General features: G+C 37.3%; 2 protein-coding genes across 2 annotated transcripts; one reads left to right on the top strand and one right to left on the bottom strand.

The window, feature by feature from the left end:
* Nucleotides 1-7,309: 7,309 nt before the first annotated feature.
* Nucleotides 7,310-9,367, top strand: LOC134006570 (ly6/PLAUR domain-containing protein 6-like). Its single transcript, XM_062445486.1, has 4 exons — nt 7,310-7,430; nt 8,742-8,840; nt 8,991-9,121; nt 9,200-9,367. Exons 1-4 carry the CDS (start codon nt 7,310-7,312, stop codon nt 9,365-9,367), a joined length of 519 nt encoding a protein of 172 aa, XP_062301470.1.
* Nucleotides 9,368-11,247: 1,880 nt separating this feature from the next.
* Nucleotides 11,248-15,920, bottom strand: LOC133976323 (cobalamin trafficking protein CblD-like). The gene is made up of 8 exons (XM_062414506.1): nt 15,876-15,920; nt 15,382-15,429; nt 14,156-14,297; nt 13,784-14,001; nt 13,446-13,551; nt 13,215-13,330; nt 13,024-13,110; nt 11,248-12,015 (listed from the first exon to the last, which is right to left on the bottom strand). The coding sequence occupies exons 2-8, from the start codon at nt 15,391-15,393 to the stop codon at nt 11,806-11,808; spliced, it is 891 nt and encodes a 296-aa protein (XP_062270490.1). The 5' UTR covers nt 15,394-15,429; nt 15,876-15,920; the 3' UTR covers nt 11,248-11,805.
* Nucleotides 15,921-18,555: the final 2,635 nt, after the last annotated feature.

The raw sequence follows: 18,555 nt of genomic DNA, 5'->3' as shown, positions 1-18,555 counted from the left end.
TGCACATGTTCTCACATTCCCAATCCAGCAGTACAGTTAATTACCATTGCCAAAAAGGCCAAAAACTTACTCCACTCCTTACAATAGCAAAACTGTTTTCTGGCTGACTGTCCCTCTTAGCTTCTTGTCTCACATCATTTCGTACCTACTTCCTCCTGCTTAATTCTCTTCTCAGATAAGACCCCTGATTATTTCAATGTCCCTTACTCTCTTTGGACTGTTACCCTTCCATGCTGCCTCCCTTTAAGGAGTCATTCTGGATCTTTCTCACAATGTCCTTTACAACAATTTTTCACAAATCTTCCATATGTGGCAAAGTCACCCCCGCATACAAACAAACTATGACCAAACTCCCAACAATTCTTACACTGCAAAGGTTTGGGAACATATTGCCTTACTGGGTACGAAATATGGTCCAAGAACACAATCAGGCAACTACTCCAAATCAAAGTGAACAGATTTCATTTCATACGTTTCATCAACTACTTTGTCATACCTCTTCATCCTATAGCTCTCTGCCACCCCTTTACACTTTTTAAATCTCTTTGCATCCACTCTGCATGAGACTCCATAAACAAAACCTTTTACAGGACGTTTCTTGCCGATTGGAAAACATGCCATCCCAGAACCCAACACCAATATCTTTAAGGCTTTTTCCGCCTTTGACATAACACTCAACGGCTATCAAGCTGGAACATTTAATGTCAATCAATTTGACTTCACTCATTTAATCCTTTATCCATCATGCCACAATGTGCTTTTCTACAAAACTCCACATTCAGCACCTTCTTTCAAATCCTGAATTTTCATTCCAACCATGTATGGATTTCTTTTTCATATTCACTCTCACTATGACCCAATGAGTTAAGTTTATTTTTCTATCTCTTCTCTGAGATTCTCCCACTTCAAGTTGTCCTACCATCACCCACCTCCTTTGAAGTCTATGATGATAGATGCGCATGCACCTTACAATTAGAGCTGGATTGCACCAGGTGCTGTTTGCTTTGACCTCCCATTGATTTTTTTTTTTTTTGCTCCTTCCAGCTTGCAAGAGCAACAATAATCAATTTTCATTCCACTATATCCTATGTGCTCATACCATTAACATTTGAAAATATCATCTCTCAGTTTATGCCTTTTGTCTGAAAAAAAAACAGTGTTTTTGACAAATACAGACCCTTTTCAAAAATGGTCTCAAAAGTAGCTAAATCAAAGAATGACAGCCATGCATTATAGGGAAAAAAGCTTTTGGACAACAATGAGGCAGGTCTGGTTTGGGATTGTGTGACAGTAAAGAACCCTCCATTAACATACAAAAGGGTGGCAAAATATAGGAACTCTTCAATATAATGCACTTCAGTACATCACCATCACCCACTATGACCTAATTAACATAAAGTAGAATTATCACCTTTCTGACAATGTTAACAAAAACTGAAAATGTATAAGCTTCGTATACGTAAAATTTGTAAAAGTAGCCATAGTATTAGTTTGCATAGGTTATTGTTATAGCTGATCACGGGATACAGGTGTTGTCATTAACATATATTTATGTTAATGTCATTGAATTGATCATGAAATAGATACGTAATCTCATTGCACTAGTGCTGCATTTATGACGTACGATCAATTACTATTTTCTGCTCGTTTTAACAATAGAGACAGAAAAATATCCAAATAAGAACTGCTTCAATTCTCCTTTTGCCCTTCGAGCATCCATTATTGAAGAAATAGCTGTAAAATCATGGAAATAAAAACTCCATTGAAGCTAAATTATCACCATTTTTAAATATACTAAACCACTTTGTCATCATACAAGAATCTGTTCAATGTACTTGTATGTTAGTTTTGATTTTTGGCAAATAGGTTCTGATCAGTTACTTTTATTGCAGCAGGTGTCCGACCCTTCAACTGTCAAAGTTTGCCTATTTTATTAATTTATTTTAGAAAGCGAGCATGAGCATCATGGTCACTGATACTAGTATAGTATAGTATAGTTAACTATATATGTTATTACCACAGTGGTGGAAGATACCACAATGTAAAATAATAATAACGAATCATGCTGAAAAACTGTATTAATCTATAGTATACTATTGAATAACTACTATTGGATAACAACTTTATATATGGTTGGGTAGTTTAATCTAAATACCTGTGTTTTATTCACTTTTTCTCTATGTGAAATCACCATGCAAAGTATCAAGTAGCTTAACTAAAGCTGTTAGACAAATGTAGTGGATTTAAAAGCACATTATATCCCTCTGAAATCTATTGGAGTAGAACTTTAAAGTGGCATTAAATGAAAATAATTGAACTCGGGTAATCGAGTAAATGACATTGCACTAATGTGTTTGATGATGCCAGCTCACACGCACCAGCAGCTTACATAGACTAATTACTGCTCACACTGATGATGCCTTTCACATTGAACGTGAATGATGTGATTCTGTGAGCTTCATCTTGCTCCATGTGGATCCTATCAGTTAACATCATTTGTCCAAAATATTTAGACTGGTCCAGTTGTACCTACTAGGAGTCCTAATGACGTTGCAATGACGCAGCAGCACCCTCCTACTCCCTAAGCAGCAGTACTCCGGAGTATAGTTTTCGATTTTCATCTGCGGAAGGTCAGACAGTGAGTCTCCTGCGGGCTTAACAAGGGAATAAAGCCGGTGAGTTGCATGTTAAAGTAGCGCATTGTTGCTTTTTTTTCCACTTTGCTTGCGCCTGTAAATGTTGCACGTTATAAAGCAGCGCCAATTTAAGATTTAAACATAGGATTTCAAGTTCAAACCCCACTTGAGTTTTTGATTTTGTGATTAAATTCAGTTTTCAATCGTGTCTCTGAAAATAAACGGGTGCGTAAATCAATTAACGTTCAATTAACTTAATTAATAGGCTATCAGACAGCCACCTTAAATTGGCTACAATTAATACATTTTTTGAAAGAGGATTTTAAGCAGATTGATGGTGATGCTGCCCCAGTTTTAGTTACTATGCTGCAGCTGAAATGTTTATTGGGGATGCTGCTTATTCATTAGTGCTATAAATAGGCCTTTTTAATTATTCAGGCTGTCTTAATGATCGTGTAGCAGCTTAGATTTGTAGTGTGAGTATGCACCCTAAAGGTTTGAATGTGATGCACTGCAGCTACACATTTGTCTATTGAAGGTAGTTCCACATTTACACATGCATTCATTGTGTTTATGGTGTTTTACTATGAGGACTTAAACAGAGGTATTCATTACAGTGAACAGGGAATGTTTTCTGAAGTTTTATTAACTGAGACATTTGGGGGGGGGGGGTCTAATTTTGTGCTCCTGCAAATATGTCTGTCAGTCACATCTGGTGCTGGTGTAAAGTTGCTGTAATTAAACCCCTCTTTGCAAAAAGTTACAGCTTGGTTACATGTTACAATGAAAATAACAGAACTCAACATTTTTGATGAATGTTCGGTTTAAGGTTTGAGTTTTGAGGAGCCGCTGGTATGTTTGGATCCTTTACAGCTGCGTTAAACGATGCTGTTAAGACAGGAAACATTTTATGAGATGCACAACTCAGCAAGGACCTCATAAAAATCTTACAGTCATGTAGTGACTCAGTGAACCCAGATGGAGATTCTTCGAGAGGCTGCTTGTTAGTGTGTAACCCTAACCTTTTAACCACAGCTCTGATTCAGTGTTTAGGTTATCATACTCTGTACTTCAGCAACACTGTTTACTGTAATTCTTCTGGTGCAGTCATGTATCTCTGACCTCGACCGTAAAACAAAAGCAGTTGTATGACAGAAGTTAAGCCCCTGCCATATGTGTCTGGTGGATAGAACTGAGCCGCTGGATATCGGCTGAACTTCAAAGGCAATCCTGGTGGCCTAAATCTCGATCGAGTATGCTTTTGACACGCTTGACCAACTTGGAGCAATTATCCTTCATCTAAGGAATTAAATAGCTCACATTTGACATTTTGGTGGATTTTTCATGTCAGGTTTTACCACTGGGAGAGCAAATGTGTGGAGCTATTAGATCTTTGAACATTTTTCTTCCCTACAGATGTTTCCTTTTTTTTTTGGCAATTTACTGTATAGCTATCAGTACAGTGATGCTTTCTGGGACAACTGTAGAGGCCTCAGGATATTTAGACACTTTCTCTGTTTCTCTTACTGGTGCATCTGTAATTCTGCCTTCATGTGCTCTTCATACTATCCTACACACAAGTGCAAATATGCACACCGAAAGCAGGGTAGCTTTGGGTGATCTGTGGCTCCATCCATCAAAATGATAACTCTGACAGCGCTTGAAGGCAACATAGCACTGCCTGCAGACAGAAGGTGGCAAGTAATCTTTATATAACCGTACCCGTCTTCTTTTTTTTAATAACTAGGGGATTATTTTGGACATTGACTTGAGTTATTTTATTAATTTAGCCCAGTGAAAAGTATATTTTCAGTAATATCAGTAAAACAACATTTGACTTTTGTAGCATGGAATTCTGCAGGTACACACAACTTATCTCTGGTATGAAGAGGTCATGAGTCAAACTGTATTTTAAATGCAGTCTGTCTCTACTTTTAAATTTATTAGCTGAATGTGACCATTTTTCTCAGATTCACCGCCAAAACTTCACCGCCATGTGTGAAATTACTGTAAAGACTAACTTTTTGAGTTTCTTTTTAACACTTATAATGTATAATTGTGACAGATGCTGCTTAGTTCAGCCAAACTCATCGACTTTTACACTTGCAATCTGCTATCGTTATCCCCTGTCGTCAAGGGAGACAGAAAGATTTAAGACCTGCTCTCCTCCAGATTCTTTTAGCCCTGCGTGGCCTTTTAACTGGAACCCAAAGGAGTTGGTCGGTGCTGATTGAACCCTGAGAGATATAAACCCTCTCCATCCCTCTCCAGTTGTAACAGGGAGGCATTGTACCTAATCCCTGCACTCCTGCCCCCTCCTCTAAGACTCCAAACCAAATTTTACTCCAGACCAAGGCCAAGCATCTATCAGACAGCTCAAAGTTGGAGAGCTAATCTCCAGTTTTCCTTTCAGCTTTCAGCATATCATTATGAGCTATACAGTAGCACTACTGCTCTGAGGGGTTTAACAAATGCAAGCCTATAGACTGAAAGACTTTTCTGAATCCTTCTCAATAAGGCTGTATCATGTAATTAAGCCTGGTTTCCACTAATCAACTCAAGTGTTCCTGATGGTGATGGTGTTGATGCACAATGGTTCAGATAGAGGTATCATGTCACACAAGGACAGCTTTTTAATTAATTAGTTTTTCACATGGTCCACAGATATGCAAATATAGATAGGAGGTTCAAGTTGTTAATACAGTAGCTCCATTTAAACAAGTTAAGCACAGAAACAACATTGTGCCTCAAGTGCTAAGTCGAGTGGGATCCAATTAGGGCTGCAACTAAATTGTTTTCATTATCAATAAATATTCCATTTATTTTCTCAAATTAATAGTTTGATCTAGGAAATGTCAATGAAAAAGTGAAAAAAAGCTTTTAACATTAGTCCAAAATATTTTTCTATATAGAAACTTGATTTTGAAATTGAATTGAAAAGTGTTTTTGCTCCTTAATATTGCAATATGTTCATAAAGTTATCATGTACACTCATGTAGGTATACCCAACGTTCATTTTCAATAATACAACATGCCTATATTTTTCACTTGAAATTTTATGGTTGTAGCCTTCATTACCAAGAGTCAAAGTATGCTGAGCTTTTGTATGTACAGCAGCATAGAGTACACAGTATGGTTATTCTGTCTCTGGAAGTGCATGGATCAATATTATTGGGGCATGCATAATGCAAAAAAAACAAGCACTTACAACCATACAGCCGGCACAATGCCTGGGGATAAAATATGAAAGATACACTGATCTTGATTCAGGGGCGAAACCAGGTCATCTGGTATTTAATACATTGATTGACATCTTTGTGAACCCAAGAAGAGTATTTGCAAGCAAGTGTTCTGCCATGACTGTCATTGAATACACCACCCAAGAATTGTATAATGTAACTTTCACTCACTGTCGAGTTATTAAAATGTCTTTGCAGTTAATAGCAATACGTTTTTATCACCAGATTTATCAATGCTACAATTACAGTGCATAGCTTGCATTATATGTTCTTAATAATCAAAAAAGTGCTGAACCGTGTGAAAAATTAAGCGTTTTCTTTAATTACAATTTAAAATCAACATGTTTTTCTTGCATGCAAAAGTTATCTTTAAGTCTATAAATCAATGGCATTCAGATACGATCTCTTAATAATAAAAGAATACGTCAAATATCTTCATGTAACAAAGTACTTTTTGCAGTCTGGAATGCTCCCTTTGAAAGTTTATTTTATCTACTCTACTTTGGCTACATTAAATAAACATTTTCCTAATATGAGAAAGGGACATTTTTCATCTGTTAGAAATTCATTAACATTTACAGCATAAATCTCCAGAAACATCTTCGGATTCAATAAGCCTCTCCCCCCGATCCTCATTTCCTGCCCGAGAGGACCAACACTGGGCGCTTTATTAATGGGGCAGTGAATCTATTTAGCAAGGGAACTGAATTGGAAGTAAAGAAGGTCTAGAGGGAGACATTTCCTCCTTGAAATGCTGTTGCAGTTTGATGGGAGTTAGAAGAAAAGACAATACAAATGCTGACTTGGCTAAACCAATGAATAACCCCACAGCATGACAGAAAAAAACATCTGGCAAAGCACGGTCTAATGACTACATTCCCAGAGGGGAAAAACCGAGCTCATAGTTGAAACATTACTCATGTTACAGGTTAGAAGTGTCAACGTTATTTGTTAAAATAGATAATCACGTAGAAAGAATAGTGAACATGACATATTCAAATCAGGGATGGATGCTGGGAATTAAAGCTCAGTAGACTTGTTGGGTTTATTTTGACATTTAAATAGTGAAGCAAGCTTTTAGCATGAGCAGAACACACAGCTGATAGACACATTTTATTAGGCTTCAGCTTCTGTTCCTTTGAATGACTTGTTTTCTTCCTTCACTGCAACTATGGTTTAATGAAAACGTCAACATAATTTGCGATTAACTTTCATTTACTAGCCGTTCATCAAAGTAGGTAAAATCTAGTGCAGCATTTGTCAAATTGTTGTCACACTTGCAGACCAAAGTCACTGACTGGTAACATCAATGTGGCACAGTGATCATTAGTTATTTGGTACAGAGTTCACTGGGTAAAATAACCTCTTGTCTGCCTCTCCTCCACAGTGCACACCTGGCTAAATCATAAGAGTGCATGAAGATACTTGGGGTCAATGATGGAGTCCTGGCCAACAGTGGCCTGGGTCCTGCTAATGACCAACATTGCTGACTGGCTGAAAACAGTCCAGTCACGGGACTTCACCATGAAGGACATCATCCTGCTGCATCCCTCAAGTAGGAGCATATTACATCTGTATGATTGTGTGTTTTGAGTGTAAAAACCAAAGTGACCCTACTTGGGAGGTTGCTGCTTGTAAGATCATAGGTGGCCATCATAGCTACTGGCACATCTTTCAGTCAGAGTAGGACTCAGCCATGGGTGCATGAAACAGAAAAGGAAAGTTCATTATTACTCCCCAATTAAGAAATACATGATGTTCCCCAAAATATGTCAACTTAAGATATATTAAAGTATTCTATTTTTAATTTCTCAAAACATTTCAAAATCGGCCTCCAACAGGCTAATGAAACAAAAGATTAGGAAACTGAACTGTGGTGTGTGTGTATCATGAGTAACAGGCTTTGTTTTGTAATTGAAAAGTGGTTGACCTTGAGACCTATAGCTGTCTCAGCTGAAATAGGGCCTGATTCCCAGTACAGATATGATTCTTGCTAATGGGAAAGCCAAACAATTAGTTGTTTCAGAGTAGTTTACTGAACAGATGATTATTCAGAGGTGTTGTTCACGTAACAATTTTGAATCTAGGTCTCCACTTGTATAAATAACAGACAATTAGATGTTAAATGTCTAATTTGCATATTTTTTGCTGTCGACGGAACTAGAAAGCCTTTTGACTACATTTGTTAAATGGGTCATGAGAATGGTAAACAGTCTGGGACTGTTCTATCATTGAAACATTCTGGAAGGAGATACATAATGCTCTACAAGACATTTTTCGAGAGGACATTTCTTTGGACTTTCAAACTCTATACCTTGAACATATACCTCAAAACTGGCTGAAACAACTAATACATGAGAAATAAAATACTGCACAAATATTATATAAAGTATAATAATAGCAATACATTTAATTTGAACCACACTTGTCATTCATATTGAAACTCAGTGCTGCAATATTAATAACATACAGCATGCAACATAAAGAAAATAATAGTTAAGATGAAAAGGCCCTCCTGGACAAAGGAGGGCCTTTTTTAAGAGTCTAGGGTCTGTGCTGCCCTCTGGTGGTTAAAGAAAGGTTGTTCCATGAGAGTGCTGTGCTAATCGACTCACCTCTCTCTTCTACAGCTGGTCGCCCAAACCACACCTACATCCACACTCTCTTTCTTTCTTTTCAGTATGCTGTTTGTTAAGCAACTTGTCAGCAGCCATACAAACTTAAGAGGTGCAAAACATGTGTAAATACACATTACATTCAAGGAAGAAGTCTAACAAATATGGAAAATATATATATTTAAACCAAGAATGTCATAATCTCACATTGTCAGTTGCTAAAAGTACTGACATGTGTCTGTCTCCCACAGCTACACCTCATCCTGGTGGCTTCAAGTGCTTCACGTGTCAAGATGCTGCAGACAACTATGAGTGTAATCGTTGGGCACCAGATGTGTACTGTCCAAAAGGTATCTGAGATTTTTGGATATCAACCTCCACAATCTTACTAAAATATGAAGAAAATCGTGTTGTTGAGAGATTAAAATAACCGTGAAGTACAGGTAGGTGAGGTGGGAGTCAAAGTGAATCTTCCTGTGTGTGTCATGTCCCATCTCCAGGTACCAGGTACTGTTACACACTCCACATGATGGATAACCATGGTGACAGTGTATCTGTGACCAAACGCTGTGTGACCCAGGAGAACTGTCTCTTCACCGGCTGCACTCACATCACTGATAATGGCTATAAGGTATGTGGAACTTCCTGATTATACACCGCATTAATATCCACGACCTGCAGGGACATTTTTCTTATCTCTTCCTTCAAGGTGTGTTCGTCCTGCTGTGAGGGGAACATCTGTAACTTGCTGGTGCCGAAAAACGAGAGCAGCGCTGTTTTCTCCTCCACTTCTCCTCTGTACAGCACGGGCACAGGCCTTCATCCTGCAACACTGAGCTACATCGTCATCAGCATCCTCATTGCAAGACATGTTTGACAGTGACGCATATCATGAGGTCCACTCAGTGAACTGTAAAGTGCCAACCAAAGTATTTTAAGCATTTATTAACTTAGTAATGATTAATTAACTTTGTGTAATTCATTTTTATATTTCTAAATTTTTCTGTATCATATGTATCTATATATGTTAAGTGTTGAAAAACTAATCACATTTCAAGTCCATGTAATGAATTCATGATGTGGATGCTATAAACAGCCACACAGGCTATTTCATTGACAGGTGTGATGACTGGTGGAGCAGGTAGCTCATTGATCAAGGGTGTGTCTTCATCCATTTAAGGCCAATTGTGGAATAGAAATGAAGGTTGTCTTCATCATCTGATAACACTGGATGATAATTTGAGGAAAGCAGGGGTAGTGGTCCTTGTTGAAGGTGGGTTGAACCAAATATCAGTCTGAACAATCCTATTCTATCAACTCTGTAAACTGGCCAAACATTTATCCTTTCTTATGCACATACAGTGTTCCTGCTTATGAGTCACATAAAGGGAATACATTAAATAAGAGCCCAGATACCAAAATACCATCATAACATCAAATGGGATTTTATAGTATTTTATGCAATCGTGATTTTACACAAGTTAAGGAATGAACGTTGAAACTCAACATGATATTTCTAATAATATTCAAGTAGATCAAGAAATGTATACTCACAAGTTGTTGGCATTTTCTGACCAGCTTTTCAGATGAATCTTCAGATTAAGACAAACAAAAAGTTCTCAAAATATACACAACCAAATTTGATTTTTGTTGACTTGCAGCGTAAGCAGTCAGGTCAGATCAGCAATGGCTGCACATGCTGTTTTGTGTCAGGACTCAAACTGTGCAAACACACAGTTTTAGTGAATCCACATTGAGTTTTATGCACCTGCCTTCTACATGTCTATGTTTATTTTATCCTGCTTAAAAAACATGATGGATTCAATTATGTATTATACGTATAAGTGTAAAAGACCTTTCAGAAAACTAACAGAGACATACAACAGTTGTAAATTGAGTTTTTAACAAACAGAAAGCCGTAACCCAGTGTCAGACTGTCACGACATTTTGTTTGAGCTCTTTTATGAATTTATTTATGTTAAGTGTCCAACTTACAACAGTATGTGTCTTGTCAATATTAAATTGCTTGTAATATTGATTTTTATCTTGTTTTTTTGTATGTGATAAATGTATACTAATTATTGTGACTTGACATAACATCACTTATTGTTTGGTCCAGATTTTACAATCTGTCTTCCACATTTAAGCATCAACACTACATTTGAAAATGTAAATTAATGTAGGGCAGAATTCCAGGAGAGGTAATACATCTGGTCCCAAGACTAGAGTTGTTTCTCAATGGATATTTCAACAGTCTCGTCTTTGGTTTAGGACTAGTCTTAATCTCTGAGAAACTGCATCGTAGTATTTTAACACTCTTTCATATTTACAATTTGTAACTTTTGAGACAATTTGCTGGCTTTTTCTGTCTGTTTTGTACTTTCTGTAGAAAATGTGTTGAAGGTAAATTAGTTGATGTAAATCTAATCAACCACTAGATGGTGACAAAGACACCAATGTCACATCCTATAATCTAAAAAGATGCAGCATTTAGTGCTTGTTGCTCATGCTCCAAGGCCCATTTCTATAATAATGTTGTTGTTTTTTAATTAAAAGTGAGAAATAAAAGAAATGAGTCACACAAGTCCAATGTGGATGTGGTTGAAGTCATTCTAAACATATTGGGCATCATTTTATATATTTTCCAGATTCACATACAGTATTTTTAAACTTTTAGACATTGGGATCTTGTTCTAAAACTAACATCACTTCTGTGAGGAACACACAATAACTAGAGGAAAAAAAGGTGTGTCAATGCAGCTTGATTAAGTCACTTTATTTTTCCTTCACAGCTGTACTGTTTCAACGAACACAGCATCCATATTTCTTTCGATCCTGTGCAACATTTCAGAGAAAAAAAAAAAACAATACTGTACACTTGTAGGTATGAAAGGTGTTGACCTGACCAGTCAGCCTAAATCTTATGGTCAATCTGGATTTTTCAAAGTAGCAACTGATAGCTGCCTGGGTACCTGTGAAAGGTTTCTATTTCATAGCAATGTTTCTGTTATTATAAAACACACGTCATACTCTAAATGTTTTCTATAGACTCATCAAATGGATATCACGTGAAATTCTGCACCTAGAGTGTGTGTGTTTTTCTGTGTATGTTGTGCAGGATGAGCCAGGTTTAAAGGTGACCTGTCAGTCAGGCACAGCACTGAGGTACACATTAGAGTCTCACTCACGTCCATAAAAACATAAACCACCAACACTACTGTACATCAAGTTCCAAGCTTCTTTAAAACATACACTTGTGATTGGAGTTAGCTCTGCAGAGTATAAATAATAATAATAATTAAAATAAAAAAGAGCCTATTCCTCATCGTCTGAAAGTCCTTGTAGTCTTGCGATGACGGCGCTGTGAGTTGGTGCGTTGGTAAAAACAGTCCCAACAAACAAAGGCGTTCCTCTCAAGATGTGGCGTATAACTGTACAGGAGGCCGACACCTCGATGTGAAAGCCTAGATCTCTCAGTTCCTCCTCTGTCCGCAGAGCACTTTGACTCATTGGAGATGCAAAAAACTGTTTGGGTAACACAAGGAACAAAAGAATTACTCAACTATTTTCTAATAAACAATAAAAATATGAATATTAATATGCTCTTCAAGGGTGGTATGTATGTACTAATGATAAATTATTCTTATATTTGTAACCATTATCTACAACATTAACTTAACGACCCCCTAATTTGAGGTATGGCCAAGGTCTAAGGTTCCATGACTCTAAACTGCAGCACTGCTCTAAAGGTGATACTAAAATCTAGGTTCTAGGTTCTTCTCATGGAGGGAACAGCCAGCTCGCAACATGTTAAACACCACAGGACGTGTGTGAAGATGAGCACTGTGAGTACATTTGTTTTAATGCAGCCAATATTCTGAGTCTGAATTATGAATATTTGTGCTTTATAGGACTGTATCTAACAATTCTTTTCATTATCAATTAATCTGCAGATTATTTTCTTGATAATTGATTAATCATTTGGTCTAAAAAACAAAGTACAGTCGTGATACTGAAGCCTCCCAACAAAAAACCCAAAATATTAAATTTACACTGATTTATGACCAAGGAAAGCAACACATTCTCAAATTTAAGAACCTTGAACCAGTCAATATTTGGCATTTGTGCTTTAAAAATGACAATTTTTCAATGATGAACAGTTGCTGATTAATTTCCTCTCTATTGACAATTTGACTGATTAGTGTTTTGCTGCCGTGTTATAGTGTTGGGAGTGATGAGAGAAGGTCAGGCAGGACCACACAAACCATAAAGGTTCATGTGGCTGCAGGTTTTCATTCCAACAAAGCAGGAGAACACCAGGCTTGAGACTGATTTCAGTTTTCAGACAGTTGATTGGTCGAATTGTGTGCTCTTGATTGGTTGGAACAAAAACCTGCAGGCACACAGCCCTTTATGGAATTGTTTGGAAAGATTTTCACACTTAATAGCGGAGGAGCATGACTTAACGCTGGACTGTATTTTCTCTTGAAGAATGTTTCTAAAAAGCACAAGCACAAACAAAACATAACTCACAGCTGCTCCTGTTGTCGGATCGATGAAGTCTGCCCAGTAGCCTGCGGTCCACAGAGCGAAGCACATCTCTTTGGCGCCGCTCATAAACTGCAGTTAGGAGGAAATGTAGTGAGCAGACTCTCCGACTTCACGCCTCTCACGTTTCCAAACTTTACATACTGAACTAACACTCAAGACAACGTGGCACTCACTTTGTGAAGCAACTGATCTTTGTCCTGCTCTGCCGCCTCGCACCGGCTGCTGCTCTGTGTGACTGTTACAACTGTGATGGAGGTGTTTGGTGCTGTGGGGAACATTAGCTCCAAATCTGACACACACACACACACACACACACACACACACACATACAGTTTAGTTAGTACAAGCAACTGAATGTTACTAACAGATGATAGAATTTTCTTGAAACATAAACCTTATCTTACCTTTTCTTAACAGCTCAGGGCAGGAATTTATGGCGCAATCTGTCTCCGTCTGATTAAAGTACTGCTCGGCTTTGTGTACTCTCGTGGATATAGGACCCAGTTTTCCCTGATGAATACACAAACACATATTGTTTCAGACTACATATAGTTCCAGTTTCAACAGTGCACACAGACACAGCAGCTTTGAGCCCTGGAGATAATTTATTGTCAAGGGAACATTGATTTCTTTGGAAAGTATTATTGAGACCAAAACAAGATATCTCACAGTATTTTAACATTTTTTTTAAGGTTTAGGTTGCTTAAACACATGATTTCACAAAATAAATAATACAACTTACATGGAACTCATTAACAAACTGAGCCAGTATAAACTGGTGTCTCTCTGTGCAGCTTGGGGCTGTCAGTACGTCTGGAACCGTCTTGTGGACTGGAGTTTTCTTTTGGTCCTCCATGCCCTCTAGGTGGCAGTCAAATCCAGCGTTGCCAGGTAACTGGAAGCGCTTGTCCTGAGGTCCGAATGGTCCCATGTTCTCATCAGGCCACACGGTCCTGGGGCCTGGAGGACACATGAGGATTATTTGTTATTATTTGTTTGATGACTTAGGTTTTGCTTTGCTTATCGGACCAATATCAGACATTTTACAACAATTATTTTAGAACTGATTTTGTTGTTGACATATAATTGATGATTGCTATATTTCGTAACTCACCTGAGTCTGTGTGTGATACAGTGACGTAAGGTTCATCTGAGCTTGCAGCAGAGAAGGTTCTGACTCTGCCGACCCTGAGAGCAGCTGCAGCTTGAAGGCCAGCGGTCTGAGATAGGACCAGCCTGCCTCGACCACACAGCACCTACAGAGAAAAAAATGCATCTATTAACAGCCAGTAGCACTATATGAAACAGGTCCAATATTTCATTACTCATAATGACCGTGGTGGGACATCATACTTGCAGCTATATGCTTCCTCTGCTTTTTAACACTGCAGCAGATACTAACAACTGGCTACCTATTAGCCTTAATAGAGATCATAGTTATCAGGAATTCAAAGTCAAACCAATTCCCTCAATTTAAAAGTTTTCTTTTTAGTTGGTAAACATGTACATCTTATGTAATACAGGTTAGGAACATCGGTGCAATCTAATGTAATCCAATACATCAGCTCTGCCATAAATTCTACTTTTATATTGAATGTCATATTTTGCCCCGTGTTGTATGTTAATAGAGTGGACAAAATATTAGGAACACCATTCAATATAATGCAAGTAAAGTACGATTATCACCTCTCTGACAGAGCTGTTGTATTGTATTGCATTAGATTACACAGGTGTTCCTAATAAAGTGGTCAGTTAGTGTATCTTCTGGTAAATTCGGCATCTTTACGATTAAAGGGAAATCACTTATTTAGTTAGTATTCCTACTATTTGGTGATTGTTGTTGCTGTTGTTTTGATCTCACTTAGTGATACATGATACCCCTTTATTTTATATTTTTCTCTACTGTTTACTGTTTTTTACTGCACTTATAGCTACTTGTGTTTGTCCAGATTTATTTTGTTTTCTTGTGTCTATATGCTATTACTTATTTTCAATTGTTGTACTGTAGCAACTGGTTTTATGTTTCATTAAACTTGTATATATTGAAAAGTTAATACAAATGTACATTACAAGAAAAATCACTTGTTTTAGAAGAAACTTATTTATATCTGGTTTTGTAAAAACTGAAAAGTGCAAAGTCATCATAGCGAATTTGTAAGTTTATGAACTGGCCAAATAATAAGATGATTACACTTATGAAGACTTAATATTAGTGGCAGATCATTTTAGAGTAGAGTGTGATTTTGCATGTGTCACAAAATTGTCTATTTTTTGAATGAAGTCTGGTTACAACACACTTTACACAAGAGACATAAGACACAAAGGTGTTATGACACTTACACTGCTGGACATTGTAACTCCCCTCCTTCCGTGTTTTTAATGTTTAACCTGTTGGATAAAGACACAACCTTATGTATACAGTACAAGCATTAGTTACCACACGCTGTTTTTAAACTAAAACAAGCTAAGCAGCTAACTTTAAGCATGATGCAATGGTTACATGTATATTTCACAGGGCTGTAATAGCATTTCTCCTCCAAAGTAACAACAATAAACATGCTAAAGATACACACCGTCCAAGCTATATATGTTAATGTCATGAATAAACAAACCATTGCTGACTAGCTGCTGCCGTTGTTACCTAACATTAGCTGATCAGGGTCAGCTGACATTTTGTTTTGACACTTTCCCTTTTCAGTCACTTCGTAATTAGAGCTCGTTGTGTACATACTACGTGACAGCGCGGACAGCATACGTCTTTATAGTCTTCATAAAAAATGACAATTAAAAATCAGTTAATTGGAATATAGTATGAAAGTACAAACTGTTCTTACCTGACTTCTCGCACGTAGCCCTCACGTCGATGGCTTCGCCAAAACAACGACGGGTAGTGACGAGGGGCAAAAACTACACATGCGCATTTTGCCTTTGTTATTATATGCAGTGGTTTGATGCAAGCAGTGTGTGGATGTAAGTGGTGTTTTTATTGTTTAAGTACTTAGTTACAACAGGTCACTATTCTTAAATGTAAAGTTGTGCTTATTAGTGACAATATACATTTAATAACACTACAAAACCAGAGGCTAGACTCTTTAAAAAAGACCTGAAACCTTTCAATTCTTTAAATATTTTACCCTGAACTCTTATTATTGTATTCATATTGTGTGTTCTAGTTTATCAATAATGCAGCACTGTGAGACTCACTATGAATGAAAAATGTAAATTAATTTTATTGTTATGTGTTTTTCTATATCTAACCACTAGATGGCAGCAAATCAACAGTTAACAGGACCAAGGTTTTTATTATGACTCCAGTTCTGAACTGTTTGTCTTTAATTGAGGCCTTTACATAGCATGCTAAATGACTGACATCTATTTGTATTCATGTAAATTGACTCTAATGTTAATTAACTTAACCTTATTTAATTACCTGGTATCTTGTTTTGTTCTTCCACTTGCTTTAAACTACACCGCCTAAATGATATAAACAGGAAAGAGACAATGAATAAAATGTGTTTATCGTGAAAAGGTTCCTAAATGATAAAAAATGCTTAGTTTTCTTGATGTATATTCTGCTCCAAGATGATGATAATGGCGCCTCGACAAACAAACATCCAAAAATAAGTATGCAATACAATAAGATTTAAGAAAGGTGACAAGAAGGAGTAGGATTATCCCAAAAACTAGAGTGAGGCATATCTGCTGTTTCAAGCTTCTGCAGTCACTTAGGTGTGGGGAAACAACAGATAACTGTGTGTTACCTGACTGCACAGTTGCATCAATTATTCGGATGATGTGTGTTTTCTAAAAGTTTAGTTAGTACAAAACTTTAGTTTGACCAGGCAAAGTGCATTAAGAGTACTTTCACTTCACTTCCTAGAATTCAACTGAGCTTTACCTTTCATAACCCCAAAATAATGTCTAGTATCAAAGACTGAGTGTGTTTGTACTGAGCAGTTCCCAGATGAGAAACTGTTGAGAAATGGTACACTTGCTCAGCAAAATCCCCTCCCTTGATCAATAAAGTTTAAAAACTTGAATAGAGAAATCGTCCTGGCATGAACATTGTTATTTACTTGTCAGAAGTCGAGAAGGACAAGGACAGCGAGTAAAGTGCATTTTTGCTGGCATAGACACATCTCTTTAGCTGACTTGGGCAAGCTGATTGACACTTTCTCTGAGCTGACAGGATATGCAGTGGGAGTTTACCCTGAGACCAACATGCTTCACTCATTGTAGACAGCTGCAACAATGTGTATGTGTGTGTGTGAGTGTGTGTGCGTTGTGATGAGGCATGTGGAGCCGCACACAGCCTGGCTGTCAGTGAGTCTCCCACAGGATTATTTGTAACAGCAGCACAGCATCCACCCTATGGAGCCCCTGTGGGATATACACACACACATACAGATCAACATGCACCAGCGACCGAAAGCAGCTACTAAATGTATTCTTCACCCCCGGCTTTCTCCACACACTTTTTTCCCGGCGAAGAGCATTGAAGAAAAAGAAGAATAAAGATAGGCTGGTGGCAATTCAATACTCTGCATTGGAGGGATGATGTACAGCAATCTAATGCCATTAAAACTGAACTTAACAATATTTTGTTTAGTATTGATTAATTAGCACTAATTGTTGAGTGTTTTTAAAATTAATCAGTTAGTTGGTAAAATACATGAAAATAATTACTAATGTAAATCACAAGTCCTCAGAGCCCATGACAACATCTTCATATTACATGTTTTATCTGACCAACAGTCCATATTATATTTACAATCATATAAAACACTGAAAAAAACAGGCACATTTTCACTACAGAAAAGCTGGAATTAGCAAGTATTTGACATCTTTGCTTGATAAATGACTTGAAATGAGTAATTGGTTGTCAGTTGCCGTTGATATATTTCCTGTCATTTGACCAATTGATTAATCGACCAATCATAATACATAATTTATAACAGTGGTCATTGTGAGAGTTCAACTGATATTGGCAATAAGAGGCTACAAACCCAGTATTTTCTAATAAAGCTGCCAAATGTTTTTCTTCAATCCCTATGATTCGACTATTGCAGATTCAGATTCAGAAACCGTATTGTCTGCTGTGACAGAAAATTATCATAGCTAACCTTTCAAAACTCTGATATACAATACATCCTCCTAAAAATACAGAACAGAAATAACTTAAGCAGAGTATAAGACATGATATGGGTGCATATAAGGTGGGTATGTAAAAGTACACTGTTGTTTCATTTCAACAAAATGGTACTTTTGAAAAGCCTTTGAAACTTCATCTAGAAAGTAAAGTTAGATGAGAAAATTGATACCACTGTAAGTTAAATATGAAGCCAGAGCCAGGAGATGATGAACTAGCCTGGCTCATTTGTGTGGGTGTTTGGGTACAGCCCCCAAATGTAAAAAAACATGCAGGCTTTTGCTTCATATTTAGCATACAAACATGACAGGTGAGTCAAACTTCTCATCTAACTTTCAGCAAGAAAGCGAATACAGGTTTTTAGG

This window comes from Scomber scombrus, chromosome 24, assembly GCF_963691925.1.
Source record: "Scomber scombrus chromosome 24, fScoSco1.1, whole genome shotgun sequence".
NCBI classification, from domain to species: Eukaryota; Metazoa; Chordata; class Actinopteri; order Scombriformes; family Scombridae; genus Scomber; species Scomber scombrus.
This window is presented reverse-complemented; position numbering and strand designations above follow the sequence as displayed.